General features: G+C 45.7%; 1 protein-coding gene across 1 annotated transcript in view; it reads right to left on the minus strand.

Moving 5' to 3' along the window:
* The window catches only part of SP110 (SP110 nuclear body protein), a 36,015-nt gene that overhangs the window by 13,938 nt on the left and 1,913 nt on the right, over positions 1-20,164 (minus strand). The window contains 9 exon segments of the mRNA XM_042995582.1: positions 988-1,056; positions 4,547-4,627; positions 7,240-7,389; positions 9,483-9,551; positions 11,882-11,959; positions 14,208-14,285; positions 14,605-14,871; positions 17,200-17,368; positions 19,230-19,549. Of these exon segments, the coding sequence (XP_042851516.1) occupies positions 988-1,056; positions 4,547-4,627; positions 7,240-7,389; positions 9,483-9,551; positions 11,882-11,959; positions 14,208-14,285; positions 14,605-14,871; positions 17,200-17,368; positions 19,230-19,376 (1,108 nt within the window). The 5' untranslated portion in view covers positions 19,377-19,549.

Genomic DNA, 20,164 nt, shown 5'->3' on the forward strand with positions numbered 1-20,164 from the left:
AACGCTGGGCATAGAGCAAAGAGCAAGACCGACCACTTACTGACCTCATCGGACTTTCACACGGTGAACAGGATGTACACAGACAGTTAATTTTAGTCGTGACAAGTGCCGTGAAGAAAAAAAAAAAATGCTGGGTTCCACGAAGGCAGGTCAGGAAAACCTGCCCTTGCCTGCTGGGACAGAGAACGCTTAGTTCAAGGTGACGCCTGAGGATGTGCAGCAAAGGGAAGAAGGAGAACAAGGGCGGTCAGCTTCGGGGAAGGGGTGGGTGAGGGGGGCACACCGAGGAAGCCCTGGGCAGGAAAGGAGGGCGAAGCATCCAGTGTCAAAGAGCCTATGCTTTGAGAAATCAGGCTGGCGGTGACCCTCGGGGTGTAGGTGGGGATTGGATGATGGGTGTGGGCTATGTTCTGTTTCTTAACCTAGGCGCTAAGTACATGCGGGCTTTGCCTTTGTGTCAATTCCTCAGGCTGTACATTTACGGTACGTGCATCTTTCTTAAGCATCACACCAGTGCTACTCAATGTGCCGGCGCGTGGCAAGACAGGAGCTTGATCCAATAGAAATAAGGCATCTCCGCTGAGGAGGTCCTGCTGTGAAAATGGGGTGCTCAGTGTCACGGTTGATTTATAAGCTCTTTATTTTTGCAGACTTGCAACCAACAGACTTGTGGATGGCACCAGTCTGCGGACCCTACCTCAAGTAGCCCCTGTTCTACTTCAATGATAAATTCATGGGGGAGGGGGGGAGGAGGAATGCCAATGTCGCCGGAGCCTAAAGAGGGAAGGGAGAGTGAGAGGGGACAGTGCTGAAGAAATGTTACCAACGCAGAAGAGAAATGAATGTTCACAGAAAAGGAGGAGGGGGAAGAGGAGGAGGAGGACAAAGATGGGAGGGAAAGAAGAGGAAGAGAGGACACAAACAATCGGCAGGTGGCCAGGGCACCAGTGATGTCTGAAGGCCAGTCCCCGTCTCTGGCTTACTTACCCTTTGGGGGAATATTTTTCTGACACCTTCTGGTTGAACTTGAGCCGACACCGTTGTTCCTTTTCTTTTCTAAAAAAAAAAAAATTAATGTCATTTATAATTGGAAACATAGATTTAAATGCTTTATATATCAACGATTTTCAAGTAATTTTTTCTGTCTTTCTACCACTTTGGAGAGACAAGATAGATGTGTCTTTAAAAAAAAATTTTTTTTTTACATTTATTTATTTTTGAGAGACAGAGAGAGACAGAGCACAAGCGGGGGAGGGGCAGAGAGAGAAGGAGACACAGAATCCGAAGCAGGCTCCAGGCTCTGAACCGTCAGCACAGAGCCCGACGCGGGGTTCGAACTCACAAACCGCAAAACCATGAATTGAGCCGAAGTCGGACGCTTAACCGACTGAGCCAGCCAGGCTCCCCTAGATGTGGGTCTTATGAAAGGAACATTATAGCATTGATCATGGAGGAATAGCAAGTTCATGTTAATAGATAGATAGGAAGGCTAAAAACATTACAGAAACCATGTTTTCATAAGGTAATATATATTAACATATAATAATCAATGTACATATGTACATTGTGTATTTAATACAACATATTACATATGTACATATGTATTTAATACAAACACTAGAAGTAGATAAAGGATATAAACTTATAAATATCACATAGAAAGGACTTTTTAAGGAAGAAATATAGGGCATAAAACAATGGTTCTCAATGCTGGTTGATTTGGTCCCCCAGGGGATATTTGACAATGTTGGGAAATCTTTTTGTTTCTCATGACTGGGAGGAAAACGCTACTGGCATCTAATGGCTGGGATGTTGCCCAGTATCTCATGAGGCACAGGACAGCACTCATGACCAAGAATCATTCAGTCCCAAATGCTAGTAAGTGTCAAGGTCGAGAAACTCTGGCATAAACCATCTTGGAAAAGACAAACTGATTTGTCTAAACAAATTTACAAAAAATTCTCCACAACCCAAAATTTCTCAAGTGAGTTACAAAATAAAAACAAACGCAGAAACATTTCAATGAGATAACAAACAGTAGATTTCCATCATTGATCAAGCAAAAAGATGAATAGTCCTATACGAAAATGGGCAAATATGAACAAGCGAACCTCAAAGGAAAACACTTCTAATAAAAAATTATTTAATAAACAGCTATCTTAGTAGAAAGAGGCTAGGTGATGTTATGATAAATTATGACTCTCCCAAATTGCAGTGGTTAATTATAGGTATCAGCAAATAATAGCATGAAGACCAAATAAGTCCAATGCTTGTGTTTGTAAATAAAGATTTATTGGAACACAGACAGGTGCATTTGTTTACATATTTGTCTCTGGCTGCTTTCATACTACAATGGCAGTGTTGAGTAGTTGCAATAGAGATTGTAGGGCCAGCAAAGCTCTTATCTGGCCCCTTTTAGAAAAAGTTTGCCAAGTGTTGGTTTAAAACAACCCAGTTTTACTTCTCCCTTGTGCTACTCATTCATCACAAGTTAGATGGGGTTCCATGTTATTGACACACACGGATCCTGGGGACAAAGCAACTTGTGTCTAGAACATTGTTGGTCCCATGGCAGAAATAAAGATGATACACAGGCTCTTAAAGCTTTGGCTTTGCAGTGACCCTCACATTTCTGTCCGCATTTCTTTGGCCAAGTCAAGTGACATGGCCATTCTGGAGTCCACAGGGCAAGAGTGTATAACCTTCTGAGATATCGGTGAGTAGTAATACAATCTACCACAGCATGTTTAACCACATGCATGGTGCAAAGAAATCCAAAGGAAAACATGGGTGGCATATCATTCTTTGCTTTTAATCTGTCAACACAGAAGACTCTTATTGTTTCTAGTTTGGGTGAAGGTGTAGGGAAAATGGCATCTGTATGATGTTAATGGGAGTCTAAACTGGCAATAATTTGATCATCAGGATGTGCTAATTTTATTTTATTTTATTTTATTTTATTTTATTTTATTTTATTTTATTTTAAATTTATTTATTTATTTTGGGAGAGAGAGGAAGAGAGAGAATCCCAAGCAGATCCCACACTGACAGCACAGAGCCTGACATGGGGCTCAAACCCACGAACTGTGAGATCATGACCTAAGCTGAAACCAAGAGTCCAACACTTAACCCAACTGAACCATCCAGGCGCCCTGGTATGTACTAATCTTAAACATGTAGACTCTTTGCCTTTTGGGCCCTTGTTGTGATCTCTGAGTTCCTGGTTGAATCATCCTTCCTTTCAGTCACCTGATCCACCACTTGGAGCTTCTCTTAGATTCTGTGTTCAGGCGAGGCTGCTCGTGGGATTTGTGAATAGTTGAAGTTGGGGTCCCCAGTGAACCTCTTCCTCTCCCTATTAGTGACTTCCCCTCTCGTACCCCATCCCTCAACCTTTCAGGAAATCCCTGTACCCTGGTTCACTTTTATCTGCTATCTTCTTACAATTATCCCTCTTCTCTCTTATATCTTTTTTTCTTCAATACTCTGTCCTGTTTCCCATTCTCCCTTTCAACTCCTCTTTTTGTCTATTAACTACACATGCATCAACTAGAATGTAAGCTCCACTAGGGGACCAAGTTGCTCGCCCTGTTCCACCATCGTCTATCCACGGGACCTTGGAAAAATCCATTCATCCTTTACACACCTCAGTTTCTTCATCTGTAAAATGTGAATTAGTTATTCAACCCTCTCCAAGAGTTGTTGTAGAAATAAAATGAAATTATCCGTGAGGAATATTTACGATATTACTGTATAAGTTAGCGCAATGTGGGAGAACCTGTTCGAAATGATCACTTGTATTTTAAGGTGGTCAAGTTTAACCCATTGTTTCCGACAATAAATATTTGTCATTTGAGAGTTGCATCCCGTGAATTTGTGACACAATGACCACATCAACAACAAACAGAAGAATGTTCATATTTTTCCCCCCTCTGAAGACAGTGGTAGGAAATGCACAATGGCAGTGGTGGTGAGGATGGGGTGACTGTTTATCAGCGAACGCCCACAACGACGTCAGCTGTGGCTGCTCAGTTGGTGGTAGTATCGTTACATTTGTGTTTATGAGGAGTCATTCTCTTCCCAATTCTCCCAGAAAGGTCAAGTGAAGAACATGGAAATTGGGATTTTAGGAAAAAATTGTGTTCCATGGCTTGGGCCCTTTCGATAGAGCACCACGAATATATTTAGAACACATTCGGCAGTGGTGGTGTGGCCCGAAGGTAGAAAACATTGGTTCAGGGATTGGGGTGGGGAATCTTATTCTTTTTATGCATGACGTATACAGATAGATATTTATCCCTTGTCAAGATATCTGTCTGTTTAAAGATAAATAGATATAGGTATGTTAAATAGATATATTAAAGATACATATTTGTGGTATTACAATATCAGGGGTTGGGTTCATAATTAGGAAAAAATATCTAAGAGGGCTCCTTAGGGCGGTGATGATGGGAAAACGGTGGAGAAACATTGGTTTAGAGTAAAACAGCTCTGAATCTGGGTTCCTGAGGACCACTCTCTGAGACTTGCGGTCCCTCATCTTTACCGTGCACGATGCTTGGTGGTGTGCTGGGTGGCTCCCGGGGTCCCTTTTCCCCATTCATTTCTGAACAGTCATCACGGATCTCTGAAAAAAGGAACGACTTTCCTTTGAGATCTCAGAAAATGTCCCCTGGAATGTTCTGTAGGAATCTCCTGGAGTCCCAGGAACCTTTGTCTTGAAAGTTCCAGCTCTTGGGGTGCCTGGGTGGCTCAGTCGGTTAAGCGTCCGACTTCGGCTCAGGTCCTGATCTCACGGTCACGTGATCAGGTCCTGATCTCACGGTCACCTGATCTCACGGTGAGTTCGAGCCCCGCGTTGGGCTCTGTGCTGATGGCTCAGAGCCTGGAGCCTGTTTCGGATTCTGTGTCTCCCTCTCTCTCTGACCCTGCCCCGTTCATGCTCTGTCTCTCTCTGTCTCAAAAATAAATAAACGTTAAAATATATAAATATTTTATATATTTTATAAATAATATAAATAAATATATAATAATAAATAATAATAAATAAATATAAATAAATAAATAAAATAAATAAACGTTAAAAAAAAATAAAAAAAAAAAAGAAAGTTCCAGCTCTTGCTTGAGCCTCCATGACCCGTCCTGAGCGTGCATCTACCACTGGGTCTGTCTGCCACTCTGGGGAGGAGCAGAGCAAGGCTGGGCAACAGAGTGTCCTCTATCAATGGAGACACCCAGTGAGGGGCTGTCATGTGAGCCCCTGAACCAGAGGCTCAACATGAGGTTGTGGATCCCTGGGGTATCCCGGAAGCCCCTTCAGGAGATCTTTGAGGCCAAACTGTTTTCATACTAAGAGGCTCTTTGCCTTTCCATTGTGTTGATGTGTGCTCACATGGGAGCAAGAGTCCTGGCAGGTAAAGCTTCTGGTGCCATAGTACACATCAATGCAGTGCCCCTAAAACCTAAGGAGCAGTCTCTCCAGTCTCCCCTCCTGCAGACCATTAAAAGAAAAAAGCCAGTTTCCCTTAAGAATGTGCTTGATGAGCCAATTAAAATTTTTGACTTTCTTATATTTCTCCCGTTGAGTATGCATCTTCTTAATGGTCTGTGTGAAAAACTGGGGAGTCCATATAAAGCAGTTCATTATATCTTGAAGCACAAATGTCTCAAGAAGAATACTTGTGGGATTGAGCTGCAAGCTCCCTGTACAATTCAGGGAACCAATGTTTTCCAAGTGTCCATGATATTATAAAATCCTGCCTAAGTGTAAGATTCATTTAAAACGGAAGACGGCATAGGGGCGCCCGGATGGCTCACTTGGTTGAGCGTCTGACTTTGGCTCAGGTCACGATCTCATGGTTCACGAGTTTGAGCCCCACTTTGGGCTTGTTACTGTCAACACAGTGCCTGCTTCCGATCTTCTGTCCCCACATCTCTATGCCCCTCCCCTTCTTGCACACACTCTCTCTCTTTCAAAAATAAATAAAACATTTATTTATTTTTATTTTTTTATTTTAAAAAAAAATTTTTTTTAACATTTATTTATTTTTGAGACAGAGAGAGAGAGCGAGCATGAGCAGGGGAGGGGCAGAGAGAGAGGGAGACACAGAATCTGAAACAGGCTCCAGGCTCTGAGCGGTCAGCACAGAGCCCGACATGGGGCTAGAACTCACAGACCGCGAGATCATGACCTGAGCCGAAGTCGGACGCTTAACCGACCGAGCCACCCAGGCGCCCCTAAATAAAACATTTAAATAAAATAAAATAAAATAAAATAAAATAAAATAAAATAAAATCCAAGCCAGCACAATGCATTGCACTAGGCAGTGCAATATTAAAGGTGAACATAAACGTACATAGATACCTCAAAAGGCTATTCAGATATTCCATCCTTTTAAACCACAGATCCTTGTGAAGCTCGATTATCTTCCTGTCCTTGCACAAAGCAAAGTATCCCAACCAATTGAACAGAGAAGCAGCTATACGAATCCAGCTGTCTTTGATGAAACTAGACATTAGTGAGGTTTGTAAAAAATGTAATATGCTTCCAGTCTTCTCACCAATTTTTTAATTTGGGAAATATATTTATTTTTCATAAAGTATGTTATTTATGTTAATAGGTAGTTGATATGTTATTGTTACTTTTAAATGAATTAACATAAATATTTTTAATTAAAAAATATTTTATTATTTATTTTTGAGAGAGAGAGAGACAGAGCTCAAGTGGGGCAGGGGCAGACAGAAGAGACCCAGAATCTGAAACAGGCTCTAGACTCTGAGCTGTCAGCACAGAGCCCAATGGGGGGTCTCAAAGTTTTGAACCACCAGATCATGACCTGAGCTGAAGTCTGACGCTTGCCACCCAGCTGGCCCCAGAAATATTTTTAAATGATCAGTTTTTAATTTCTGATGAAGTGCATATAGATAAATTGAAACAACCTAAGCAAAAGCTCTTTGGGTTCCTTCATAATTTGTAAGAGTGTGAAGAAGTCTTGGGACTAAAAAGTTTAAGGGCTGCTGCCTGAGGCCACAGCTGAGGTCAGCTGTACCCTGTGGACACGGGTATTTCTGCACAAAATCTCCTCAGATGTTCCCTCCTGTCACACACACCTCACCGTCTTTCTTTGCGCTTCTCTTTCCTTCTACGATTACCTTCACATGTCCACCCAATGCTGTGCCTCCTCTGTGAGAGACCCTCCCACGCAGAGCATTCGTGGCAAATTCAGCCACCAGCCTTACCGTCTGGCCCAAAGGTTTGGGTACATCCACTCGTTGCCTTTTGGACCCTCGTCATGATCTCTGAGCTGCTGGTTGAATCGTCCTTCCTTTCAGTCGCCTGATCCATCAGTCGGAGCTTTTTTTGGATTCTGTGTTCAGGTGAGGCTCTCCCTGGGCCGAATAGTGATTTGTGAATAGTTTTCACTGGGGTGCCCTCCAGTGAAGGCACTGGGGTGCCCTTTCACTGGAAAGCTCCTCCTCCCCCTCCCATGCCCCCAGCCCCTTTGAGATCTCTGTACCCCTGTACCTCATTTTTCTCCTGCTAGTTCTCTGCAATTGTATCTTTCTTGTGTGCACCTTTCTTTCTCCCTTAGACTCACCATCTGCTCTCAGCCCTGTGCAACCTGTTGAAATTAACCAGACTCCCGGAGCAGAGGGCTTTCTTTCCTGGGCCATGTCTGTGTACACCTTCTTCCTGGAGGTGCCCACATCCGAGTAAAGATGGCCAGGTAGCCTGTTTTGGCACAGGAGGAGTGCTATAACGTACTTCTCCAGATTCCCGAGGACCTATTTGTGGATCAGGAGGGATCCAAGTTTCCCCAGGTGCCTCCAGTGGCAAAAGTGCAAGGTATCAAAGAATCGAGGGGCTGAGTGGTAGAGTGTGAGGCTAGGACAGAGAGGATTTACAATGACGGCGACAGAAGGAAGGGTGTAAGGGTTAGGGTTCTCTTTCCCATGGATCTGGATACTTTTATTTTGCCGAGGACTCACATTTATATCTTTGGATCTGATTTTTTTATTGAGTGCCAGATTTGCCTATCGTGGGGGAAATTTTTTTCTATTTTTCTATTGAATATAATTTATTGTTAATTTGGTTTCCATACAACACCCAGTGTTCATCCCGATAAGTGCCCTCCTCAATGCCCATCACCCACTTTGCCCTCTCCCTATTGTGGGGGAAATTAAGCTCCCTTGACTTCTCAGTACTTCTGTGAAAAGCCCTAGACTCCTGAGGCATGAAAATGTATACAGAATTAAGACACGGAGTGCTTGCTTTCACATCCCTAGAAACATTTTGCTTTTCATACACCATGAGAATGAGATCTGTAGCTGGTAAACTGCTGTTTGATCCAAAAGGATAATAAGTCTTCTCCTCTCCTGAGATTGCCAAATGCCTACAGCAGGGCTAGCTTCCTAAGCTAAGTCCCAAAGCACCAGGATTACTGCAGCCCTCTCTCCATTGGTATTTACACATCAAAAGGGATGAAGCCCAGAATGTGGATCATCTTTAATAAAAGCTGAAGTCACTTGGCGTTTCTCTGCCTCTTAGAAAGAGGCATTTAAATTCCAAAAGATGAGGGTGAGGACAGAAGATCAGTTTAATCTTATCTCAAAGCAGCAAAGTTTTTTTCTTGTTTGTCTGTATTTTGTTTTGCCCTCCTTTCAGGAGAGGAGGAAGATGGCTTCTTTGTCCTGTCTATAAACGGAAAATCCATCATTCTTTATCCTTTGTCTATGGGATATCATCTGCCTCTCAGAAGGATTCCATCAGCTCTCTTCTCACTGCCTGTGGGTCTGCATTTGGGGGTAGATAATGCAGTGTGACTCTGGATGTTGAGCTGGTTGTGATGTCATTGAGGACTTCTTTCCCCTGATCCAGGTGCCTGGGGTTCCTGCGCGGTCATATACACAAAGAACGGCCCTATGCGAGTGGGGTACCATCTCAGACCCTTCACAGTTTTGGACAAAACATGGAGCCAGAGCATAGACAGCTAGCACACATCTTGAGGTGAGCAGGTCAAAAATGGAAAATTCTAAGATTTCCTCCCAAATTATTTGCATCTCCCCTTAGCAATGTACACCACCATTCACCCAGCCATTCAAGCCAGAAACTGAAGAGGAAGCCTTGGTTTCTCTCTCCTGCCCAGCTCCTAATTTTGCAAGTTGTATCAACTCTTTCCAAGCTGTTCTTGAACCGGCCCTTGTCTCCACTGCCAGATCTGAATGCAGAGTTCTGTCAACCTGCATGGCGTCCTCCCCTTTCCAAGGGTTGTCCTGCCTCCATTCTCTTCTGTTCCCAATTGATCCTTTACACTGAACCAAAACTGTTCTTGTCCAATGTAAAATGGGATCACGTCACTTCACTGATCAGATCTCTTCGATGGTTCCTCATTTCATTTAGAATGAAATTCAACTTCCCACACCTTAACCTACAAGCACGAGCTGCCTGCTGCCTCCCGCCTCTTCTTGTTCTCTCGTCTTACCTTTTGAGAGGCTTTTTTTCTGGCGTCTCTTTTTTGGAGTTGACCAGATACATCTTTTTCTTTTCTTGCCTAAAGAGAAAGGATACAGATGATCTTCTCCTGGCTACAGACATAGATCTGCCAACCTCAAAGGTCAACAGTTTTCAGCGCTCACTTTTGGTCTTCAAACCATAGTGGCGAGCAGGTCATTGGTGGCCTTATGTGATGCTGCCTCATGGAGTAATGATGGAGAAGATATTCTAAAGTGGCAGAGGAGAGAGAGACATGAAGAGATTGGGACGAGTGTAGGTAGCTTGTTTCTAGCTATGAAACGGAAGAGTGAGCTATGGAAGCTGGTGAAGTGAGCTGAGGATCAAGAGGAAGCTCCTTTGATGAGCTGTGATAGGCTGGGGCAGTGACTGAATGCAGATCCCATGACAGGGAGATGCTGAATTCTCAGAGGAGAGAGGGGTCATGGACACGGTCAGGTGAGACAGAAGGATTGCCTTAGAGACAAAGAGGGAAGTGGAGAGGAGGGGGCAAATGCAAGCTGGTAGCAGGAAGTGAGGGTATTCCCATCCAATACCTTTTGGTGTAGTAAGAGGAAAAGTAGTCTGTTAAGAAAAGGAGGCGGGGCGGGGGGGGCGCCTGGGTGGCTCAGTCGGTTAAGCGGCCGACTTCGGCTCAGGTCATGATCTCACGGTCCGTGAGTTCGAGCCCCGCGTTGGGCTCCGTGCTGACCGCTCAGAGCCTGGAGCCTGTTTCAGATTCTGTGTCTCCCTCTCTCTGACCCTCCCCCGTTCATGCTCTGTCTCTCTCTGTCTCAAAAATAAATAAACGTTAAAAAAATAAAATAAAATAGGGGCGCCTGGGTGGCTCAGTCGGTTGGGCGTCTGACTTCCGCTCAGGTCATGATCTCGCGGTCCGTGAGTTCGAGCCCCGTGTGGGGCTCTGTGCTGACAGCTCAGAGCCTGGAGCCTGTTTCGGATTCTGTGTCTCCCTCTCTCTCTGACCTTCCCCCGTTCATGCTCTCTCTCTCTCTCTCTGTCCCAAAAATAAACGTTAAAAAAAAATTAAAAAAATAAAAATAAAATAAAGATTTAAAAAAAGAAGAAAAGGAGGTGGTGAGGGGGGCCAGCAGTTTGAAAAAAAAAAAAAAGGTCAGGGTTGGAAAGGATCATTGCAGGAAGTGAAATTGTCACGCAGTGTAGAAGGATCATTTACCCTGGGCTCGTGAAGGCACAACACATGAGCTCTGCCCTGCTGTGTGGTTTTCCCCATAGTGAAGTGCCTGCCTTCATACCCAGTGTGCATAAAGCAGATAATGGGTCCCTCCAAGACCTGCCAGAGGGTTCTAGGAAAAGGCAGAGTGGCAAGGTGAAGATACCAGCAATAAGTTACTGAAGCAATGGATCGTGGACTCTAACCTGGTATGAAGGGGCATGAAGAGAGGCATATGATGAACCAGAAAAGGGAAAAGCCAATGGACTGGTCATCCACGTGAGGTTGAAGAACAGCTCCAGAGGGAACAAGTTGTAAGGGAGAAAGCAGGCAGGGATACTTTTGAATTAATTGTCTAAGATTGGGCTGGAGAGGAGAGTTTGGAGGTTGAACAATAGCTGTAGAAGGAGCAGACTTCAAGGATTAGATGTCAAAAAAAAAAATTCTGAAGTTAATTATTGGGAGGTGGAGCCAGGCTTCAACGATGAGAGGACCCATGGTTGTCTTTGGGTCCAGGAGGCCAAGAATCGGTGCAGAAAAAAGTCACTGGAAAAGAGCAGAGGAAGGTTCTGAGGGACCAGAGTATTGGATGGGTCCGTTGGATGGGACACCTTCAAGGTGTCCAGGATGGTGGCACGACTTGAACTGACAGAAAAATTCTAAGTTAGCCTTAGAGGTCTGCTGGGGAAATAGGGACAAGTTAAGGATGACAGTGATTAAGACAGAGGGAGTATTTCATTCACATGGAGGGCAGAGAAGCAAAGGACTAGTCAGGGGCAGTACGTGGCAAGCAGTGGACATCCACCCTGTCTCCCACCATGAGGTGAGCAAGAGCAGATAATAGGCAGCCTTGTCTTACGAGAAAGCAGTGCCCTCTCGGGGAACCAACTTTCAGTTAAAGAGGAGGTGTGACTAACCCTCCAAGAAGTTGTGGGTAAAGGAGACCTTGATTGTGTCAGGGCAGGCGATTGCAATGGATACGTATTTCAATGGCCCCCAGTGCCGTCTGGTTTCCCTACGATCTTAATGGAGGCCTTCAAGGAAGATGCAGTGAATGGGAGCTACAGAAACAAACTGTAATGAGCATCGTGACTCCAATCACATGGTGGGTGCTTCTGACAAAAGACGATCAGAAAAACAGAAAGTCACTCCACAGTCATGCTCCTGGGGTCCACAGGAGAACGGTAACCCTCCCTTACCTTTCTTGTTGGGAAGTGTGATGGAGGCCGCCTGGAACTCTTTGGGGTCATTTGGTTCAGGAGAGCCATCTCTTATCTCTATCAAAGGAAACAGAATTCGATTCAGAGCTTGGAACAGGCAGAAGGAAAAGTCTGCCCTGCCTTGATTTGATCGGTTTGTGGTTACACTTACCAGTGTGGCTATCCCAGTGATATCCCCGCCCTCAGAGGAGGGCTCAGTTTGACCTGTTTTGAGGGACTCCCCTTACTCAACAGAAGAGAAGAATAAGGGGCCCTCAGTAACCCTCATGCAGGGGATAAGGCTGCAAGCATTGAGAGTGCTGATCTTGAATTCTGGTCAAGGTCACTGGCTTCAGTGAAGGGGAATGTCTTTGCCATATAAAAAAATACATGCCAGTCCTTAAAGATTTGTGAATGGATATTTTTGAACCTCTCTCCTTGTCATTACTTCACCTTGAAAAATAGTGAAGGAGGCTAAGTGCCTTCTATATTTCTGTGTACAAGAAAGCAGGAGCTAGTCTCTATTTGCCAGCACCTGTTAATAGTAAATAAATGCGAAGTTCTTGTTTTTGCTGCACTAAGAAGACCGCAGGGTTTGAAGCCATAACAAATCTCAGGTAAGACTGCCACCTTCTCCTTGTTTACACGGTTCAATGAGATCTGTCTCAAATTTTGGGCTCCTTAGGATAGGCATCTGAGGCAGATGGCAAGAAGTCATTAGACATTCTAAATAGTTTGTTGACTTTCAAATTATTTTGATCAACTCTTAAAAATCTAAACAATATAGAAATGATGAGGGTTGAAGGTGAACGTTCTCCACAGTCAGGATGAGGGCTCAGAAGAAGAACCGTCCGCATCTGGGCCATCTGTGTCAGGGCCACACAATGTCTTTGAGCACCTCAGAGTGTGGTTGACTCACACAGTCTTGCTCTGGCTCAGTCCCCTGTCCTGTCCCCAGGGGTCCTGCCACAGCCCTCACACAGATGAATTTTCTCCCTTAGTAGACCTCCTAGTGATGTTTGTAGTCTAGGTCCTGTGGGTGCTACTGGGCTCGCTCGTCTATGGTGCCCCTCCTCCAAGTCTACCTTTTCCAGACTCATCTCCCTTGTCTCCCCCCAGGATCTCCTGCCCATCCAAGCTCCTGAGGGCTGGGTGTGCAGCTGGAAGCTGGGCCATATGGTGGTCAAGAGCGGCAAGGAGAGCCCTGTCTCGAGAAGATCCAAATGACCCCTCCTCTTGGTAGACATGAAAAGTAAGGCAAGCTATAGTTGTCCGCATCAACATTTCCTGGCACGGGACCTGAGGGAGGGTGGGGCATCTCTTGAGCATTTCCTTATCTTTTATTTGGGGCCTCGGGTTGTTACCGCACACTGAGCAGAGGAAGAAGATGAATTTCAGACCCAGGACCAGCAAACAGGGACCAGAGGGAGGAGGAACAAAAACAGTCTATTCCAACCAGTAAACGTGGCGGGGCCAACGGAACACCAATGTCCAGTAAGGGTGGGAAAGACGGGGGAGTCAACAATCAACTAGCTACTTACTAATTTGTTTTCTGTTTTATTATTAAAAAATTTTTTAATTCTCGTGTAGTTAGCATATATTAGTTTCAGGTGTACAATATAGAGACTCACTACCTACGAATTGAAGAATTTAATTACGGCTTTCTTTCGCTCATCTAGCAGATGGAGTCTTCCATTGCCATTGGCTTCATGATTATGTTAACCTTATTTGGATGTTAGGTGTTAGAGGAGTGAAGGAAACATTTGAACCAAATAGAGCCCTTTATTCTCAGTATTGGAGAACTCAGAATCCACGATACCATTTTTGACAACACCCGATGGTACTCCATGGTTATATTTAATGTTAACAGAGTCCTTCATGATGATGGCTGGGGAGATTAGAAACAATTTTGGAAGCTAAATCAGGTCCATCAGGCCTTTAAATGTTTTATCATCTTTTCCAATAATTTCAATAACATTACTCTTAGAATCCAAGCCATATAAAAATGGACGTGGTTGAAACTGAAAGGCCCCTGTAATCAGAGCCTGAGCAATTGAGTAAGGGTCACAGAGGGGTGTACTGCACAAGTTACATGTCATTTAAGAACACTTATCGGGTGGGCATCACAGCATCAGACTGGTCATGGAGGCATCCCTGACAAGGATTCCAGTGCTGAGTTGGAGCATCAGTCCCTTGTTTTCTTTTTCTTTTGTCACACTCAGTTCTTTTTCCCTGGGCTCCTGCCACAAGCCCCTGGGTCGACAGGTGCATGATTGCCCCTCATACCCACCTCGAATTGAACTAAGTCAGTCCCAAGCAACATTACCTTGCACAGAGGCAGGCGGAGTGCCAGGTCCCTCTTGTGAGTCTTCTTCGGCATTTATGCAGGATGTTAAGTTGTCGTCGGTCATTGAAGAGAGGAAGAAAAATCATTACAGGGCATGGGGACAAGTGTCAGGGAGGAGATTAAACATTTAAAAACACCCAGGCCAGAAGCATCAGGGCCCAAGGGCAGAGGGTGGGGCTGTTCCAAGGGTGGGAAGCAGGTGTTCAGGCTCCTGACTTTACCCAGGCCCCTGGAAGTGCCGGGAAGGGCTGTGTGTGGCAGGTGGGCACATGGGATGGACCAGGTTAACAAAAGGGTGAGACCTTGGAGTCCTAGACACGACTGCAGGTACCCTAGGCTGGGGATACACAGGTGTTGGACAAGGTCTGCTTCTCACCTGGAGTGATCCTTCCTTCCTGGGTGGTTCTGGGGAGGGCCACGGCAGGGCCAGGAGGGCTGGATGATTCAGTCCGGATCTCAGTGCTGTGCCGGGTGGATGCGCTGGGCTCACTGACACTGGGCTCACGGGGCGAGAGGCTCTGTGATCGGTGTTGGGGTGGGGGCAACGACAGCAGGGTCTGGAGGGAGTTCCCTTCGGCTGAGTTGGCTGGGACTTCAAGGAGGGTAGGCCTGGCTCTGTTCCATCCTCCATAGGAAATGGCAACTGGGATTGGTGAAGGAGCACACATCAACACCCCGGGGACTCCGAATTATTTGGGGGAAGGGAGGGGCGCCTGGGTGGCTCAGTAGGTTGAGCTTCTGATTTCGGCTCAGGTCATGATCTCTCGGTTTGTGAGTTCGAGCCCTTCATCGGGCTCTCTGTTGTCAGTACAGAGGTTGTTTTGGATACTCTGTCCCCCCCCCATCCCCCATCTCTGCCCCTTCCCTGCTCATACTCTCTCCCTCAAAAAAAAAAAAAAAAAGAACACTAAAATAAAATTTTAAAAAAAGAATTATTTGGGGGAAAGGAATTTCTTCACACATGACTTCCAAAGGGTCAGGGGCATGGGGTGGTTGTTTCATTCTCCCCTAGGTGTGGAGAACTGATTTATCACCAGCATCATCCACTCGTGGCCCATTTCTACTCTGTGCTACTGATTTGGGGCATTCAGTTCAAATATAACTGCATCCAATCTCTGGGCTAAGACCAAAGTCGTTTCACACATGAAGTTGACTTAGTCCTCAGGGACTTAATCTTCTTAAGTTTTTCTTTAATTTTGGTTTCAGAATTTAGAGTATCTTGTACAATGGTACAATTTGAATACGTGTCCCTGTTTTAATAAGTAAACACATCACACCTCCCTGTAGCAAAGAAGATAAAATAGAAATTCCTTCACAAGGTGTGTTCTGTCTACTCTGGTTTCTGCTCATTTGTGCAGATTGCACTTCTGTGCCTCCCTGCCTTGCACCCTGACATGGGCCACAGCAAACTTCCTCCCCATCCTCAATACCCCAGGCCCTCGCCTTTCTGCACGCTATTCCTCCCGTGGCCAGGTTTCTCTTACGATTCTTCTCCATCATTTATTTCAGAAGTTAAGTCGTCTCGACCAGTGAACAGAAAAAGGAAAGCAAGCTGGGATTCTGGAGAGGGGCGCAGAACACGAGCCTAGGGCTACAGATCCAGAAAGACGCTCGAGCTCGGCCGGGTCGGGGAGCACAGCGGTGTGTGGTACCTCTGGCCCTCGGACTGACTTAGCGTGGCCTCTGAGAACCCAGGCCTCCCCGCGTTGCCTGGCTGCCGCCGGGAGCACCGGCCCGCGTGCACCTGCGCCCTGCCGCCCCTTTAGCTCAAGGAGTCATTTCTCCTGGGGAGGAACCTCCTGCTGTCAACAGCGCTGACCCCACTCACAGTAAGGTCCCAGTGCAGTGTGAGCCGCCGACCCTCTTCCTGTTGTTCTCGGGGAAGCGAATCGTGCGCTTTGGCCAAAGTGTTTATCCGCAAGCCCAAAGCGATGGTGTCACCTGTTCCTCCTGCCCTGGCTTCTTTCTTCCCAGCTCTGTCCTCGCTCTTTCTCCTGCTCTGTATTTGTCCAGCTCTTTCTCGTTCACAGCGTGCTTCCACGGTCCCTTTCCTTCTCATACCCTCTGTCTGTCTCCAGCTCCCTCTCCCCTCTCCTCCAGCTTTAGGCGGCACCTTCCGCCTTGTTGGGAAGAGGGTTTGGGAGCTCAGGCCCCAGAGTTAGGAGACCCAGTAGGACGCCTGCTCTGCTCTTCACAGGCAAGTAACCTGGGGAAGGTTATTCTGAGCTATACTTTCTTCACATGTCAGATGGGGCTGATAATGACATCACAGGGTTGCTTTAAAGATGATGTGAGAGGGGCGCCTGGGTGGCTCAGTCGGTTGGGCGTCCGACTTCCGCTCAGGTCATGATCTCGAGGTCTGTGAGTTCGAGGCCCGCGTCGGGCTCTGTGCTGACAGCTCAGAGCCTGGAGCCTGTTTCGGATTCTGTGTCTCCCTCTCTTTCTGACCCTCCCCCACTCATGTTCTGTCTCTCTCTGTCTCAAAAATAAATAAATGTTAAAAAAAATAAAGATGATGTGAGATAACCCTATATACAGTGCTTGGGACGATGCCCGGTACATAGTAAGTACTCAAAAAAAAAGAGAGAGAGATACTTATTATCCATCCCTATTCATTTCCCTTCCCCTCTGGCCCTCCTTATCCTTCTGCCAGACTGAGTCTCTGTAACTGCATTTCAGTCACATTTTTCCTTCCCTAGAGACTGTCCAGGGTGCTAAACGGTACAGCTTTCCCCCACTTCGTAGAACAGGTAAGACAGACATGTTTGTGTCTTCTAGAAATTCATCTTAGAGAAGTGGGCCAGAGACGGCTCTTCCCGCCGCACTGCGAGAGAGTCAGCTTCCTATCTCCCCAGAGAACCGGCCAGTTGAGGGGCACCGCCCACGGGGCTGAAAGCCAACCCACACTTGGAGCAAAGCAACTTCTGGTCCCTGCTCCTACAGCCCGAGAGATATTCGGAAAGACTCATACCACTTCTGAAGCTCTTGAGGATCATTGTCAGGTGGGGGTATTCAAGCAGGTTAATTCGGCTGAACAGCATCTGCAGAAATGACAGGTTGAACATCTTCTCCAGGTGGCTGAGGATATTGTACACCAGTCTGGGTACAGGGACCTGATTTCTGTAGGCTTCCATGGATTCCTTAAAAAATGGCATCAAGGATGCTGATGAATAATCATAAAATGGAATGGAAGTTTCTTTTACATTTGTGGTTTGCTACAGTGTAAGAGTAGTATTTCATTCTTCTAACAAGGAATTTATTTATTTATTTATTTATTTATTAACATTTTTTTTATTTTTGAGACAGAGAGAGACAGAGCATGAACAGGGGAGGGGCAGAGAGAGAGGGAGACACAGAATCGGAAGCAGGCTCCAGGCTCTGGGCCATCAGCCCAGAGCCCGACGGGGGGCACGAACTCCCAGACCGCGAGATCGTGACCTGAGATGAAGTCGGACGCTTAACTGACTGAGCCACCCAGGCGCCCCTGTAGCAAGGAATTTAACACAAACGTATAGATAGACTCGAAGGCAGAGAAGTCACAGTTACACATATTTACTTCCAGAACTTCACCTATTTTTGGATGGTTGGTCGTAGGAATAAATAACTTAGCCGTCTTTAAAATAAGTCTGCTTTGTGAACCTTATTTTAGGTATATTTGAGGGCAGAGAGAAATTTGAGGGAAGGGAAGGTAGTCAAAGGCTCCTACTATGTAACTATGTCTCTCAGGCTCTGGGCAGAACTCTGTAGCAAAGGACCAATTAGTTGGTCACAAGTGGCAATTCTGTTGATCGCTTGTTAGCCTCTGTTTGATCTCTCTGTCTCTCTCTCTGTCTCTCTCTTTCTCTCTTTGACTTGAGATGGCCTGAATGGGTTCTAGCCAACAAGGAAATCATCCAGAGAACTCCTCTTCCCGAGAAGTTGGCCAAAAGGAGAAACGTGGCAGGAGAATTGATTGCACAACACTTACTGAGCACCTACTAGGCTTGTCCTTGGGTATATAGCAGTGGATAAGACCAGCGTGGTGCTACCCATAGTGAGGGAAGGGACACTGTCGGGTGGAGAAGATGAGCATTCAATAATAAACACAAATTAAAGAAATGCCCCGTTGCTTTTGAGAGAAGTGTTATGAAGGGAAAGCATAGATTTCTATGAGAAATCAATTAGATGAGTGGGTTAAGGAATCCTCTCTGAGGAGTGACATCCGGGCTATGACCCGAAGAAGGGTTGGAGCCAACCAGGCCAAGCCTGGGAGAAGAACACTCAACCACTGCTGCCCTTTCTTGGGCTTAGGGCTCAGGAAATGCATAAAAAACAAAAATCATGAAAAGAATGCCATTTTTGTCCATATAGCCATATCTTCCAATGCCTGCTTTGCTTCAAGTCTGAAAGGACTGCGTACAACAAGCTCTTAAGAATTGGGAGGGTACCCTTAGTGGGTTGAATGGTGCCACACTCCAGTAAGATGTGTCCACTTGAAACCTGTGAATGTGACCTTATTTGGAAAAGGGGTCTTTGCGGATGTAATTAAGTTAGGATTTGAGAAGAGATCATCCTGGATTAGGGTGGGCTCTAACACACAATAACAAGTGTCCTTAGAAGAGAAGAGAAAAAGAAAAAATGAGGGAAAGAAAAGCTGATGGAGAGATTGATGTAGAGATGGAAACAGAGATTGGAAGTGAAGTTTCTACAAGGATTTCTGGTGCCACCAGAAGGTAGGAGAGTCAGGGAACAGCTCTCTCTTGGAGCCTCCAGAAGGAACCAACATGGCCAACACCTTGATTTTGTACTTCTGGCTTCCCAAGCTGTGAGAGAATAAATTTCTCTCGTTTTAAGGCACGTGGGGCGAAGTCGTTTGTATGACTGCCCTTGTAACCCGATCTTTCCCTGAGAATGAACGTTTTGGACTAGACCTTCCAAGCTCTAAGGGTTTGTGGTTTGAGACTTCAGTAACTGTTGGTGGGGGGGCTGGGCTGCCATGGAAAAGCAGTCAGCACGACTCACCCTGTACATCGTCTCAGTGATGAAGGAGTTGTCTCGGAGGCCTTCGAGGAAGGGAAATGGCTTGTGTATGGCATAGGCAATCTCCAGCTTCTGGTATATGAAGTGCTGGCGTAGAGTCTCTTCTAAAGCTCTGGTCATGGTGAACATCCTACGGAAGAGGCACGAGAAGAGAGGAAAGACTCTGGAAACTCGGGGAGCTGCTGTTTGTGCTCAGTGGGCATTTTCAGATCACCATCCTGGTCCCAAAGTCATCCTATAGCAGTCTTCCTCAAAGGCTCATGGGTGTAAGAGGCAATGACAACGTCCAAGGACAATGGAGGCTGAAATTGACCGACAATAGGTTGCTGAAATCTCAAAGGGGTATTGGTAAATATAAGACAGATATTAAAAATAGCTTATAGGAGCAGCTGGGTGGCTCAGTCAGTTAAGTGTCCAACTCTTGATTTTGGCTCAGGTCATGATCTCGCAATTTGTGAGTTTGAGCCCCACATCGAGCTCTGCGCTGACTGGGTGGAACCTGCTTGGGATTCTCTCTCTCTCTCTCTCTCTCTCTCTCTCTGCCCCTCCCCTGCTCTCTCTCTCTCTCTCAAAAATAAACGAAAAAAATTTAAAAAATTAAAAACAATAAAAATCACCAATATTTATTGAGTATTTCCTATGTGTTGGACTTTATTATAAAGGTTTCACATGCAGTAACTTATTTGATCTTCACAAAACCCTTGCAAGATGGTTTCTATGATTTCACCCATTGTATCGTGAAGGACATGGAGACATAGAGATGTGTTATGAACTTGCCCTAAATCGCACAACTTGGAAGTGATAGAGGTGAACACATTCCGATGTTCTGCTTCTAGGTTTATGGTCATAAGTACTATGGTCTGTGGCTACACTGAACAGAGTTAAGGTTGTCTGGACCGCACCTTACGACAGACACT

This window comes from Panthera tigris, chromosome C1, assembly GCF_018350195.1.
Source record: "Panthera tigris isolate Pti1 chromosome C1, P.tigris_Pti1_mat1.1, whole genome shotgun sequence".
Classification (NCBI taxonomy): Eukaryota; Metazoa; Chordata; class Mammalia; order Carnivora; family Felidae; genus Panthera; species Panthera tigris.